At 33.2% G+C, this 16,743-nt stretch overlaps 1 protein-coding gene across 9 annotated transcripts in view; it reads left to right on the top strand.

The window, feature by feature from the left end:
• Nucleotides 1-16,743, top strand: part of LOC145935653 (uncharacterized) — a 131,921-nt gene that overhangs the window by 66,261 nt on the left and 48,917 nt on the right. For all 9 annotated transcript variants that reach the window (XM_083037146.1, XM_083037147.1, XM_083037149.1 and 6 more), the window contains one exon: nucleotides 12,335-12,540. In XM_083037146.1, the coding sequence (XP_082893272.1) occupies nucleotides 12,335-12,540 (206 nt within the window). The remainder of the gene's footprint in view (nucleotides 1-12,334; nucleotides 12,541-16,743) is intronic.

Consider the following 16,743-nt stretch of genomic DNA (forward strand, 5'->3'; position numbering starts at 1 on the left):
GCGGAAAATACGATCGGCGCGATGGAGAATTTCTCGGTTATCTAGCGACGAGAGAAATACCGACTCGTAAATTCCGCGCCCGAGAGAGGAAGCGAGTCCCCGAAATTCTCGCTTTTAAGATATATGTGTGTGTGTATATATATATATATATATATATATATATATGTATATACACACATATATAAATATATGTATATATATACGTTCCGCTTAATCGGAAGAATAAACTCTACTCGACTCGGGTGCAACGAAGTAAATCGGATTGAAGCTTTCGAATATATACACGACCGAGCGGTGGCTGCGCAACGAATTTACGTTTGAGAATGAAAATTTTATTGTTCCGCGTAGACTTGATATATATGTATATCTTTTAAAATGGAAACTGCGCCTGGTATATACGCTAACAAAGCGAGGATCTTTTTATATATACGCAAGAGTCTCGCGAGTCTGAACTTATTTAATTTTTCCCGAAAGCGGCGCTCCACCTCGCGAGATCCTCGCTTCTTCTTCTTTTCGGAGAGAAGAGTTTCCGGACTTGCATTCCTCCGCGTCACAGTCACAAAGCATCTGCGCGATGCGGCGGCAAAGCCGCTTATGTTTATGGATATCGGATGCGCTGGCGCGACCGTGTTGCCTGTCGACTGGATATCGTTAGGTTGACGTTGATTTCGCCTTTCCGCTCGGTTTGCCATTGAACGATCTATCGGGCTTTACGAGAATTGCCGGAGCGCGCAACCCTCTGCGCGAAGGCTGTTCATCGTCGTTATCATTTGACGTTTACCTGTTAGGATATCGCCTTTAATACGCATCGGGTGAGATGACTTGCTCCGGGTTTTCATACTGCAGATACCGCAACGATAGAATAAAACAGTCTGGATAGATGGAATATGCATATATGTATAAAATAGAATGGCGGATAGATAGTAATGTTATGGCTGGTAAAATAAAATTGGACGGCGTCGCGCATAAAAATGAGTTCTAATTAGTAAAAATTTCATTTAGAGAAAAAAAAAAACGTGAGTTTTATAACAATTCTTCTCTTTGAAATAAAAACGATGAAACGGTTGTACATATTATAGAGGTACAATTTATTTCGGAAAATATGCATTCCGCGCGTTCACTTACATTTCTGAAAAATGAAATTTAATTTGTGCAAGATAATAATTTTATCGATGTGCGCGCGTCTAATTCAAATGTGTTATTACAAAATTTTATAAATTTATTGTTGAACCGTTGTTGCTGGAAATTTACAGTGACGTGAAATATTAATATCTCAAAATGCATCTTGCCTTGCTATAAAAAAAAGTAATAACAGCGCATAAATATTATTAGCATTAAAATTAAACTGCGAGATATTTCCTTTGTGATACTCTCTGAATCAAAAATTTATCTTTTATAAGTAACAAAATGTACAGGTGATTTTTTTTCAAAAAAAAAAAAAAAATTGGTGGAAACTATTTGTTTAGATGCGCGACTTCTTTGGTCTGGCCCTGATCGATCCGAAAGTTTCGAAATTTCGCATAAATCCGAGGATTGTAATTCGCAAAATATTGCAATCTGTATATATGAGAGAAATATCGAATCCGAGCGAGTTGTGATTTTTAAGCGGATATTTAGATTCCAAGGATTATTATGACAGGATCCTAGCGAATTTCACATAACAATATGCTGCCTGAAGCAAGATGAGCGTAATAACGGGAGCGTCTATTTATAAAATCCGCGAAAGGACTCATTTGCCCAAATTCCATTTACAATTCGCTTCTCTCTGTATTCGATATTCCATAGAAATGATTATCGGAAATCCGACCAGAGAGAGAGAGAGAAAGCCGCGATGTATCATGAGAGTATTCTTTTATACGACGTATCTTTTTACACGGCAAAGTGTGTGCGATACCGCACTGAAAGGTATAAAGAGATGCGGCCACGTTGTATATCTGTATTTTTACGATGGTCGGCAACGAGATCGCGAGAAACGACTTCCATCGATGTGTTAATTTCGCGCCTGTCAAACTTTGTTTCACCGCTGAAATGTATTTATGGATCCGACCTATCGAGATCGATAAAGGTTATTGAGTATTTTCACGAAACTTTCCCGAATCTAATCGGTCTTCATCTCGATGTTTCATTGAAAGTTTTTTTCGCATCGCGATCATTGTCCTCATTTTTACGATTTTCGTAAAAGGGCGTGTTTTCGTTTTGCGTACCTCAATAATATTCAGTCTAAATTAACCAACCAAAAATAAATCCCAACATAATAGATCAGATTGTATTAGAACTGTCCACATTAAATGTATAGATCAAATGAAATCGTTCGAGATGTGAAAAATTTGAATAAACATTATTTTGGAGAAGAACCTTCTCCTAGAAATTTCTTCAATGCTAGTCCATATTTGTAGTGAAAAAAAAGTGTTTATTTTTTTCTGTTAGATAACTTTTTTCTATTTTCCATCGTTGTTTTCTACTCACGCGCACGAGACGTTTATAAACTAAAATTAAATTTTAATTAAACGAAAAAGTTCTAATATACATATATAATAGATACAGAATTCAGATAGAAAATTGAGTAATAAGAGTCAGATGCAGAAATTGGATGCAACAAACTTGTTTTAAAATCTTTATTTAATTTGAACGTAAAATTAAATTGCTATCTGATCTAGTTAAATGTAATGGCAACTCATAAAATTAAAATATTCGACGAGATACAAAATTTAGAATGAAAATTTTTTTTCATTCGATAATTATCCTATTTTCATGTCAACTTTTCCTCTGAATCATATTTTACAAATGAAACTTTAAATCAATCCATGATATCGATAATGCTTGCATTATCAAACATTCTATTCATTTAACTATTGAAATCTATACATTCAAATATCCAATGTAATATCTACTTTGTCTGTACAGTTACATAAGCGGTATTACATGAATCTGATCCCGTCAGTGATATATGATGGAAACTGACATGAAATATATACATACATTGTAAAAAGTTGAATATTTATGTTCAATATACATATATATTTGTAAAAACAATAAAAACAAATTTTTCGAAACTAGAAACACACACTCATTGGCTCTAGAAATAATATACAAATAAATTTATTTGTAATTTTTTCATCTTCATTCTTCAGGCTATCTTATTTGAATCAGGAAACGGAAATTTAATTAATGAAATGTATTTGAACACAGTAGCTGAAAAAGATCGTTTCTTAATGGGAGATAAAATAGTATCGCAACAAATTACATACAATTTGTAGAATATTGATTACCGGATAATACGATAACACCGATAACGTCAAAAAGTGTCGGTGTACTTTAGACGTACATCCACTTTACAAAAGCCATTTTACTCTTCTACGATAATATGTGTCCCCGAGTCTGCGTGTCGCACAAACTCGATGGCAGGCTCGTTCAAAGGGGGCATTTAAACGCTTATCGTAAGAGACGAACCCTATCCTCGTGTGAAATGCCGACCAACATACTGAAGCTGCAACATGCTTGGACGATTAGACGCAGATGCGATCGCGTGAATCCGAGGAATCTAAAAATCTTTTGCTTGTCTTCTCTCCGCGTAAGGTATGTAATAAATAAAGCAATACATATTGTACGCCGTCCCGCAGATCTGCAGGAAGATAGAGATTGATTTTGAGTTTTTGCTGGTCTATACACTTTTCATTCGACTTGCTCTGGAAAGCTGTAACTAAAAAAAATTCTTTTATACATATATTTCTTTGTTCGATTATATATAATTAATTTGTATAAAATTCGTAAAATGCATTGTGGCATAGTTTGAATTACGAGTTATTTCGAAATGTATGACAACTGAAATGTTTTGTTTGTTTCCATATCTGACGAGAGTGTGTTTAAAAATCAGTGAGGAAAATGAATGAAAAATAGGTAGTATAGAGATTTTAGATATATGGAGTCGGTTGAAAACAGTGATATGTCAAATCGGTAGATAGAGAGTTTTAAATTTATCCACAAAAAGGAAAAGATCGACAGGCTATATTTTTTGTTTGAACTATTGAATTATAATTCTCTCCTTATTATATTAAGACGTCTCTTTCGTTGAAATATGGATTGTTGAAAAATTATTTACTTTAGTCAAAAGATGTATAATTTACAAGCTAATGTAAGCATGAAATGTAAATTATCATACGAATATGCAGGGATATTATGAAACCATATAGCTATTGATACGTTAATTGAATTTTTTCTATCCAGAAACTTTCTACACAAAAAACATGTACAATATTTGTATTATATTATTCGAAATTATTATTAAAGTTTTTCTTTTAAATGGCAAAACATTCTCAGCGAAAGGATTCGCGTATGATTGCGGTAGAATATTAATACGAGATTTTTCCGTTTCCAGATTTTTTATACCAAATATAAATATTATTGCGCTCTGTGAAACGTAAAGACTCTAGAAAACTGAGAGACTTAATTACGCGCTTCTCTCTATAGTTATCGCAATCTCGTTTTTTATCTTCTTTCTTCTTAATTTATTTTTGCTCCTGCTATATTGCAAAAACTCTTTTTTTCTTTCAAAAAACCTACTAAAGAGTAAAATAGAATTTATATAGCGGCAAAAAAATACTGGTACAACGCGTGGTAAACCGTAATATAAATTTTATACAATACTTTAGAGAAAATTTGTATTATAAAAATTCTTATTCTTTTGTTATGCAAATGTTTCGCTGTCCAGAGCAGAAATTATGAATAATATATATTGGAAGAGAGTTAAAATCTCAAAAGTATCGAATATTGGCTGAAATAATAAAATTCAACTTTGCTTTCTGCCATAGGCTAATAGCCACTTGATATTTGCAATCTTTGTCGTATATGTTTAGAAATGTACAGCAGTTGTTGTGTGAGGTGAATAATTCCCTGAAGGTGGTGAATCGCACGATCTAACATTCGCGTCATACTTTATCCCCCTGAGATACGACGCAGTGGCAAAGTTGGCGGTATCTAGTTAACCTGTTTCCGGATCTTGAGGTAGGGGAAAATAGGATGTTACGTCAAACTCGATTAATGTCCTTAGGATTCAAGGGGAAGGAACGATGTGCGCGAAGACTGACGTTCACGGTACCGATCTCATATAGCTGACAGGATCGTATTTTGCATCGTGTTTTGGTTTAGAGAATAAATAAACTGGTAATCGCAGCAATTACGGAATTTAATCCTCCCCACATCAAATCAAAATAATCTGTAGCAAATCCTCTGATCAACAATGATTTTCAATTTATTTCACAATCGGTTTATTTCAACAATGATTTTCAGATTGAAATTTCTCTGTGCTATTTTTTATACATTATATAAATTAAAAAATTTTCAGTTTCATTCTATCGTAAAACAATTATTAAGAAATAGCAGTTTGTAGCGTCTTCTTGAAATATCGTCCATGATTACTCGCTAGTATGAACAACTTTGCTTCAGAATCGGGTTTCTCCATACGAGATAGAGAAACTGAGACGTTTTGTTGTTTTATGTTATATTTTTCTGTTATTAATCGTCGTTCTAGAAATCTCAATCCGTAATGCTCGATGTGAATCACCCGTCGGCGCATATAGCCTGCGTAAAAAGGTACATAACTCAACTGTTTCCATCTATTTTTCCGCACCGTCTCTTTTGAAGATCAATGATTGCTGTCACGCAGACAAACAATTTCACAAAATTACATAGACCAAAGCACACACGCGGTAAAGCTGTTGTTGCACCATTGTGTACAGATCAGCGCTTTCTTTTTTATTTCAGCTTCCACGTGTATGATACGAAAATTTGACGCAGTATTTTAAAGAGGAGAGATCGCGAGCTCTCTCTCGCGTAATCGATAAAAAGTCTCGCAAAAGCTGGTCAACCGATATCGCGAGATCAATCGACGATACATATATGATCGAAGCGAGAATGAATTCATTATTAATAAAGTTTCATTCTTTTTTATATAAATCTGCATATTAATTTAAATGTCCCATTAAATTTTTTAATGTACTTCAGTTTTACATATTTTGCAGATTATGAAAACTTGATTCATTTTTGCTCTGAATTTTATACAAAAGTTTATTTGATGAAAAATGTACTTTTTATCGTTATCACGTTATTTGTTACGTATTTTTATTCGCTCCTTTCATCATTCTAGCCAGTAATTTTCTCGATACAGTTATAGAGGATTTCTTGAAAATATCGAATTTGAATTGCAAAATTATTTGCGATTTTTATGTAATAATTATACGAGTAGAAATTAAGATCAGTTCTTTGAAAGAAAAAATTTTTATCATTTTGTCCAATAATTTTCTTGGTAAATTCATATTCGAGAGAAGATCTTTTTTGCAGGAAAGCATCGAATTTGAATTGAACGTTGCGGAATTCTTAAATTATTTGCGATTGAATTTTGTATAATGGTCGTAGAAATTGAGATCGGTTCTTTGGGAAGAAAGAATTGTTGAAAGAGAACGTTTGTTTTTCTTCAAATTTCTTTTTCTATAGGAACAAAAAACTTCCTGATAGAGAACTGGTTTGAACAAGCGGTTCGCAGTCGAATGAACCGATTGACCCTTCGACATTACCGACATTCCCGGGCTCGTTCAATTTACGACCGCGAATGCTGCAAATTGCTCCTTCGCCACAGAATTTTCGCTGTATAGCGCCAGAAAAAGGAGTGCGTCGAAAAATGCCGGACAATGCGGCAAGCAATGGTCGAGCATTTTTTTTTAATTTTATTTATTTATTTTTAATTCTTTTTTTTGCGTGCAAGCGTGGTGGGGCGACCCCCTTCGTCGCAACTGATAGTCGACGCACCCGCCTACGTTTCTCTAGAAATTCAGTTATATAAATGCGCATATGTGATTTAAACTGGCACAACACAACGTATTATACCGTTTCGATGAACGAGCGAATGAGACACCGTGTCATTCGCGAACGCAAAATTGCGAAACACATTTCGCGTTCCATTTAGGGATAATTGCGAGTACGGCGCCAGATATTTTCGATAAAAGTATGCTTAACACGATTACTGCAGAATAGTGTACGTATATAATTGAATCAAATCACAGCATATCTTATATATGATAGGGACGGTAATATACCGCAGAGATTGAAGGTATCTGTAAAAGAGTGAAATCTAATATACATGTATATATCAGAAGTTTGAAAAGTTCCAAATCGATCTTCTCTTTTAGCTATAAAATATCAGGTCATAGAATGTCATTATAAAATTAAAGTCGCAAAACTGTATATATATATATATATATATCGAGTATATATACATATATATCGAGAACGTGTCAAACATGACAAATTGTGGATTTGAGAAAAATATAATGATGCAGTTTATGGCGTTACAGGGTTTAACGGTATAGCGGCTTTTAGCGAATAACTATAATAATGTAGGTGACACAAGAAAGAGAGAGGGCGCAAGTTATATATTCTAGAGAGTGTGTTTTAGCACAAAGGTATTATTATTATCCGGACACCATTAAGTTCCCGCTTTGGAACAAAAGCGGAGAACAATGGAGACGTGTCTAATTCGAAGCTACTATCCATATTGGTTAACTAACTATTGTATAACTTCTGTATATATACAATATATTTGCATATATACATACCACACTGAAATATATTCTTCTCTCTCTCTATCTCTCTTCCTCGATATTGCCGAGTGTTTTCAAGGCGAGTGTAGTATCGCAAGTTTGAATTGTATAAGGCTACATTGTCCGTGCAAGTTGTATAATTATGTTAAGCTGTACTGTATTTTGCTGTACTATACATACTGTATCGTATGTTACAGATTTTACGCGCGATTCTATGACGATTGTCGTAAAATCGCTGAAACCAATCTTCGCTATCACATAGCGAGATCATTTCGCGCGATGTAACTTTGGCTTCGGGAACGCATACGATAATGTAAATACTATCGACAGTGTTCGATATTTCGTTTATCGACAAAACGATATATCTTCTAGTTACATTTATCGTTTACTTGTTATTCAAACGAATATTATTCGACGTTGGTTGGTTTTGCATGTCCAGATAAGTGTCGAAAGAAATGAACGGAAGACAGACAAGTTTAGCAATTTTATTAATGCATTGCCGGTTTCTCCCTCTTTCTCTCTAATATATTTGAATTTAAAATAAAATGAAATATACTGACATGCATTCTCTATCCCTTTCTCTCTCCATCTCTTTCTCTGCATGTGCGCTCGAGCAAAACTCTGACGAATATGTAGATCGAAATGGCTGCAGCATCACTGACAACTGCAGTCCGCGTTGGTTATATATATATATATATATATATACATATATATATATATACATATATATATATAATATATATAGGCGTGTACTCATATCTCACATATCTACGTGTCTCATACACACACATATACACATACTCTATGCATATTCTATATGTCTACTTGTTTGTCTGATTCATATGCACGGGTGTCGTATGAATACTGGGGGAATTCATCCGCGTATCGCTTTTCTTTCGACACATTAAACATTTCTACGTACACGCGTAACACTTTTTTAACATACAAACGAATTGTATACGTTTTTAACGCACTCGACCTATTTATTAGAAATAAAATCTCTTTCACATGCGTTAAAAACGTGCGGGGGGAAAAATTGCTACTTAATCCAGACGTTTTTTACAACTTGTTCTTTTTTTCAAGACAAAACCGTATACATAAAGGCCCGTATTATGAACTCGCATCTATCTCTAGATGTACCTCTAAAGTTAGAGGCGCCTCTAAAGTTAGAGGCGCAGATAAATGTACATCTAAAATCAATCATATATTTATCGCACATTTAGAGCTTACATCTATCTCTTAGATGTGTCTCTAAAGTTAGAGACGCAGATAAACTGACTTTAGTCATACATTCATCTGCGTCTCTAACTTTAGAGGCACGCATCTATCTCTTAAATGTGCCTCTAAAGTTAGAGGCGCTAATAAATGTACCCAAGGGCACATTTATATATACAAGAGTAGCATAAATGTGGTACAAAATAGGTTTTCTAGGCCATTTCCTCTAGATGCGCCGCTAAATGTGCGCTCATAATACCGCCACATTTATCGTGACACGTTTAGAGACACATCTAGAGATAGATGTGTGCTCATAATATCGCCACAATTATCGTGGTATATTTAGAGGTACATCTAGAGATAGATGTGAGCTCATAATACGGGCCTCTCTAACTTTAGAGACATCTCTAACTTTAGAGGTACATCTAGAGATAAATGTGAGCTCATAATACGGGCCTCTCTAACTTTAAAGGCACCTCTAACTTTAGAGGTACATCTAAAGATAAATGTGAGCTCATAATACGGGCCAAAGTATACATAAATTAAAAATAAGCCTAGAGAAAGTAGAGTTCGATGTTAAAATAAATATCGTGTTTATTATATTTGCAATCAATTTTCTACCGAATTGTAGCGAATAAGACACATTTTCTCGGAAAAATACCCCGCATTTTCCGGTTCCGGCCAAATAGAATTAAGCTGCTAAGGCTTCGAATTGGAACAAAATAGAAGGATCCAAAGCCGGATCCTAAAACGAAACGCAGGTTCTAACCAACCGCAGTGGTATCGAGAGATAAATCTATTTCTCGAGTTTTATACGTAGGTTCAATTACATGTGTCGGTATTGGACTCTGTAATGCGACTTATTTGCGGAAACAATTCTCTCATTGGGATTCATTAAAAAATAAATTAATAAAAGGTTTGAAAGAGGGAGAGATATATATAAAATATATATCAAATATACATTCACTAAATAAAAACAATATAAATAATTTGAGTTTTATGAAGCGCGTTATTGTAGGATGTCTACGAGAATTGCGATTGAGAGAAGTTAGTTGATGAGAAATCTACTGAGATTAATGAAAAGAAAATATTATTTATTAAAGGAAGACAGAGTGTAACTTTTCGTTAATTAAACTTTATAATCTCCGCCCGTGAATTCACGACCGCGTCATCTTCAGCTTTGACTGTAAACAACTTTTGTCCTTTGTCGTGTTATTACGCATTTTCTCTCGCACATCTCGTGCGCTTGTGGAATTACGAAATATGCCGAGCATCCAACTCACGACATTAATTGTCACAACAGTTATCTGGCAAAATTAAAAATCTTTTCTTAATGAAAATGTCTGTAGAATTTGGAATTAGAACTATAGAAGTTAAATTACAGAAATTAAATTTGTATATCAAAATAAATTCAATGCTCTTATGTTCTTTTCATTTAATTTTAAATGGATATTATATACTTTCATAGAATTTTAATTTAAAATTTTTATCCTGAAATATTTAATATTAAAAATTAATTGCGAAAAATGTAAAAATAATGATATCCTTAAATGCAAACTTTTATAAATAAGGAGAAAAGCTCGACTTCAAATTAGTCGAAAGATATGTCTGCAAATTTAATGTGCATATACATACAATGTCATCAATTTTGTTTCTCCCAAGTACTACATATATTGTATGTTCTATGTGTCAAAGCTCATTAAACTGCAGTTGCAGTAGAGTATGTTAAAGTAGATTACATTACATATCTGTTATCCTGTTTACCACTTTTTCCCGAGGCAACCCATCATGTAACTTCGTAATTTTCTACGGAAGCCTACATTTCGATTAGCCGGTTATCAATAATTCCTGTTCGGAATCGGTCTTTGATAGTCTATGAAGAGACGAAAACAGCAGGAAGCGCTAACATCCGATCACAACATGCAGGTCTCGTCCTGATTAGATATGATCTGATGTTGCCGGTTCACTTGTAACGTGTCGATCGAAGCTTTCCGCAGCACACGCATGATTGCTCTCGGGAGGAAAAACGAGAGCATTCCGATCGAATGCCCCCTCGAACAAAGATCTCATCTATAGCTTTCGGGCATATGACATGACAAGTTCTCCGCGTAACAGAACAAGATATCGATTCAAAATAACTGAAAAATATAAATGCGAATATTTATAATAATTATTTTAATTATTATTTCAACCGAAAATACGTAAAATTTCTTTTTAAATGATAATGCTTTGATCAAATACCGCGTGTTATTGAACGCTGACATTTGCAATATTTAGAATCTTTTCGTATTGCTAAACGAATGATGTCGACATCTGTGTAAGTGACATGGTGAAAACGCCATCACGTTTCCGGCGTTTTTTTTGACACACAAAAAACGTCATCAGTTATATCTGTGCTTTTATGTGCGTCAATTCCAAAGCTTTCGATTTTTTAACAAAACTAATTGAATTAAAGTCCATTTAATTCCATTTTATCTTAAAGTGTCATTGTGATGCTTGAGTTTAAATTACGAGTTTTTATAAATAATTTATATATATTTGAGCTAAAAGAGAGGAATTAAAAATCGTCCGTCTATTTGCGAAATAGACGTCGAAATATATTCTATTTATATACAGAGAGAATTTTCTCTTATAATTTACCCTAAAAATCATGGTAATCGTGGGACAATATGGTATGGAAAGAATATTATGAAAATATTCTCTGATTAATATTAATCACAATAAACATAATAATATCTACACGCAGTGTTTGCTGTTATCTAAATAAAATTATATAGATGATCATCTAGATGAAATTTTGGCGTTATCTTATCTTTATATAGATAATTAAAAAATGTATTATCTATATCTGCATCTTAGATAAAAAAAAAAGTATTATCTTCACTAAATTATCTAAAATAATATTCAGATAATTTGATTTAGAGTTTTATAGCTCATGAAAATATTTTAAGTATAGTAGAACTTGAGCAGTAAACGATAAAAACTTATAAATAAAAAACTATGAATATATTTTTATATCTCTTTTATAATTTCCATTTTTTTTATTTTACATTACATTTTTATTTATTTACATTTTTTAACTGTTTACATAAGCGATTTTAAAAATAATATTATCTGGAAGTTATCTAGATGAATCGTCATATAATTTTATCTTTTATCTAGATATATTTAAAACAAAATCATCTTCATCTTATCTAAGATAAATTTACATATTTTTATCTCATCTTTATCTAGCTAATTTTAAAATCATCTAAGCACAACACTGTCTACACGTTCAAATATAAAACATGTTTGAGTAATTTTACCATGCAGTTTAGTAAAATTAATCAAACATATTTTATATTTTATTGTAATAGATATTATTATTTTTATTGTGATAAATATTAATCAGAGAAATTCTCATAAAATTCCTTCCATACCATATTGTCCCATGATTACCATGATTTTCAGAATAAATTCTAAGAGTAAATTCTCTCCGTGAGAGGATATTTTTATGTTAAAAATTTCGGTTTGTTGTAAAATTCTAGGTGGACCGGGAGAAGGAGGAAGGGAAGGGAGAGGGTGGTCTGGCGTCTTGCAGCGGTGCTTCCGGTTCGAGGATGGGCCCCGGGCCCGATTCCGGCAGCAGCGCTCCCTCTTCGGTTCCCCAGTCGCTGGCTACTTCGAGGGACGACGAGGACGACGAGGACGACGAGAGCAGCGGTAGGCGGTCCAACGGCCACGGAGGATCGAGGTTAGTGATTCCCGCATGCGATCAGCACTCCGCGTCCGATTATACTGCGATCTGTTTCACTCGGAATACTTGGGCGCGCGATCAAACGTACGCGCGAGAGACGATTTCGCGCAAACGTGTTTGTCATCTCTTTTCGGTCTTCTATCGTACTGATACGAGGAAAATTTCCATGTCATATTTCTGCTAATTATAGCAATTAATCTTCTCTTGCTGCTTTGAATGCTTTTGATTTCCACGCTTGATATATCAATATACAAATCAACTTTGATCTTATTAAATGCGACTTTATTGTTAAATTATGTGTATTTAATACACTTGAAATTAAATTTTCCACGCCATGTAATCTTGTATGAGATGAGAGTTTGTACAGTGAATACAATTTTATTCGATAATATCTTTATCCTTTTTTCGGAACTGATTTAATTGCGTAAATGAAAAATACATACGCGCACGTTATTGCATGAAGGATTTCAATTATTAATTATTAATTGTGCTCAGGATGTAATTAAGATCGTGGAAATTTTTCTCCTACATTTGCTCAAGATGATTATTATTTTATATTTCTCATTCTCGTTCCTTGTGCAGTTAATTAATTGCACCACTGATTTCAGTTATATATATATCCGCATTGATTTAAGCATTTTAATAAAGGATATATTTTCATATTTCGAATATGTATTAACGTAGGAAGACTTTGGAAAATTGAAACGTGGCGTCAGTCTTTTCCATGTGAATTTCGAAAAAGATGACGAAGAGAAATATGTGCTGCAGAATATATATCTGCAAAAGAAATGGGATTACAAGAAAAATTGAATAACACCAAACAAATATAAGATGGTCTTTTACCATTTTCCTCTATCTTTGCTTGGAAAAGAGTGTCGGCCAGTTTCAGTTGACGGAAGTGTACTGTATAAAAGAGATATTTCATATCTGAAAGATCTTTCTCTACTCAATACAAATCATATCCTTTCGAATTTGCACGAGATAATTCGCACGAAGTTAGAAGAATTCGTTAAATCTCATACGATTGATTATTCTTCGAAGAGGTCCTCGAAATTCTGTTCACGATCAAGACGACGGTTAAAATAGATCGTGTGTAACGATAAAAATTATATTGTTGTGGCTTATTCTGCTAATTACTATACCTTGTGCAAGCTGAAATTCTTTGGAAATTTTCATCTTGGCTTTGCTCGTGATGAGAGTGCTTTGAATGCTGCTGATGACATCGTTTCCACTTACGCGATTAATATCTAATGTGATATATGCAACTCACGTAGCAAAGGTACGATCTCTTAGATATTCGACGTATATATGCTCTTCTTAGAGACCGAGACTTAAAGAAAGCTTACTGCAGTTTATAAAAGATGAAACCACGAAGATGAAAGAGAAAAAGAGGAAGGTTAACATTATTGTTTTAATTTCGTAATTTTACGAAATTTTTCAAAAATAATATTATATAAATATTTAACAAAATTTATGGATACATATCTATTACTTAAAACTCGCAAATATCGAAAATTTATATACATATATCCTAATCAAAGCTACAAATATCTTTCACGTTAGCGAAAATCTACTTTACGTTTTTATATACTTGAATAAAAACGTTTCAGGCACTTAAAAGTTTTTTTGTAATATTTTGCAACATAATAATATTATCACATTTATTATTATGCATCGAAATTGCATAAAGCACCTCGATACATCGTAGATAAATCGCAATAAGCGATTCCATTACAATTATCGACATAATGGTATTAATAACGAAATGTGAAATCTCGCGTTCCCGATTAATTACGCTGTTGTCAAACAAAGTGTGAGATTAATAATTTTCCCCCTAAAATTACGCTAAATCGTATATACTTATACATAGTGTAACATCGTGGAATTATTGACTCGCGAAACGACTCTCCCTTGGCGACAAATTACAGTAACTTAAATCGCTTTAAGCTAATGTGCAGTGTGTTCTACTTATTCGATTTTCACGTGCAACACGTTTCGGCAACACGCACGTCACATGCATAAAAAATGCGTTTTCAATTCCGGGCGCGGTACATTTCTGACGGAACGATATCGTAATGGATGGGACTTTAATCGGGCGATAATGAATTTGTGAGTGAGAGCCTCTCGCGCTCTCTCGTTTCATTTCAATATTTAAACATAGTGTTTCTCTCGTAACCAGATATACACATCGCGTATACATACACATATATATGCACACGACGAATACACTAATTCTCGGTACAAAATGTTTACTATGTACATACGGCGTACACTTTACTTTACGCTAACCGAGTGCTTGTCACGAATAATGGCTTTTTACCTCTTCACATGTGCAAGCAGCAATGTAATGCAATTAGCCACGTGTCTGATACCTGGCGAAAGATATATAGAGGAAATATTTGTAAGATTATAATGGTGCGAATGTTCGTAGGAATTTAAAATTTTCATAATTTCTCGAAATTCATTCGGGTTTGAAAACTTGATATTATTAAACTTCATTAAATTTTTTGAATTAAATGTGATATTAAATTATTAGATCTATTATTAAATTTTATTGAATTATTCAATTTAAATGATATTATTCAGATCTACGATTTGGAATCCTAAAATAATTTCGAGATTTTTAAAACACTCGATTCTATATATTCGCACATTGTGAAAGAAATCAATATTGCAAGAAATAGTAAAAGCTTTTTGGAAACCCCAAAGATCGTTGTCTAATCTAATTTGTTACTTTACATTGTATTGCAAAGGTGGAAATATCAGAAATATTTTGCGGCCAACATAAATGATTTTGTTGATCGAAATGAAAATTTCAATCTTTTGCGGTTTTATCCGTGCATATTGGGTCTCATGTTTCAATTTAACTGAATTATGCATTTATTTAAATTACTCATATACTCGTGTAATACCTGTAATGAAGTACATATATATATAGATACATATAAATACATATGCGTTTTATTTAATGATAGAAATATATGAATTATAATAGAATATGCATGATATGCTGCTGAATTAATGACAGACCGAATCGGTACAAAATCAGCATAATATTTCGACCGTAGAGAGTTGCAGTTTCGCAAGAAAGCTTAGTAAATTAATTACATTTAATTCTTTTTTTTATTTTTATTTATTTTATTAAAAAGTTGCATTTAATAATTTTATTTTAAAAAATTTAGTTTAATTTATTATTTAATTTTATATCTGCTTTACATGAAATTTTTTTGTGTTATTTTGCAAATAAATTTTTTATCTCTTTTTCCTCATTATTTTTTGCCTTCTTCAAAAATTTTATATGAATAAAATACTGATCATGTGGAAAATGTTGAGCACGTAATGTACAGTATATCAAACAAGAATGAAAAGTGTGTTGGCGTTTATATCAAGGAGAGACTTGAACGCGAATCTAAAATCTCTCGATTCACCAGGATCCTCGCGAAATGATTAAGCTCTCTCTTATTTCTTCCAGTCCGAATTAAAGTTTGCTCCGCAAGGTTTTAAAGAAAGCCGGAGCCAGGTTCTGTTTCTCCCTCGCTTGTGATCGAAGCTTTTTCAAGCCCGCATAATTCGATGACTATGCTTCTTCTATACTTTGAAGAACGTTCGTTTCATGGCGAAAGCGATAACGAGAATCATAACTCGGTGAAGTCCTTCGTGGTAGGTGAACGTGGAAAAATATGATCCGTCTGGCGCTAAGATCCATCGTGGTAGCCATCTACGAATAGCGGTAAATTGTTCGGTAAATCTTCTTAATTTTGCTTCATTGATCATGGCGGGACGAGGGCGAGATATCGTGCTTAATAAATCAGGAAAAGTAATCTGAAAATCATGATTGATTGATATTACTTTTAGATTGGAAATTTATATTTTATATTTATTTTTATAAAAATATAAAAAATAATTAATCTTGTTTTCAATGTCTCGGAATAGCGGTTTTAGCATTTGACGATATATTTTACTTCAAAAGTTTCGAATGAAGATTGATTTGCGCGAGGGAATCTAAATATAAAAGTTTTTAAAAGAATGAATAAATTAAATGTGATAAAGTCTAACTTTAACTTTTTTTTCGCGTATTATCACACTTCAACGGACACAATTTTAATAATGAAATAAACGAAATATATGGTGAATAAAATGAAGATATATATATCGCGAAGATTTTATCGCACGGGAGAGAGATTACCAGAAAAATTTATA

The sequence above is a fragment of the Prenolepis imparis genome, unplaced genomic scaffold, assembly GCF_030444845.1.
Source record: "Prenolepis imparis isolate NDT839.2.m4 unplaced genomic scaffold, iyPreImpa1.0 SCAF_4, whole genome shotgun sequence".
Taxonomy (NCBI): domain Eukaryota; kingdom Metazoa; phylum Arthropoda; class Insecta; order Hymenoptera; family Formicidae; genus Prenolepis; species Prenolepis imparis.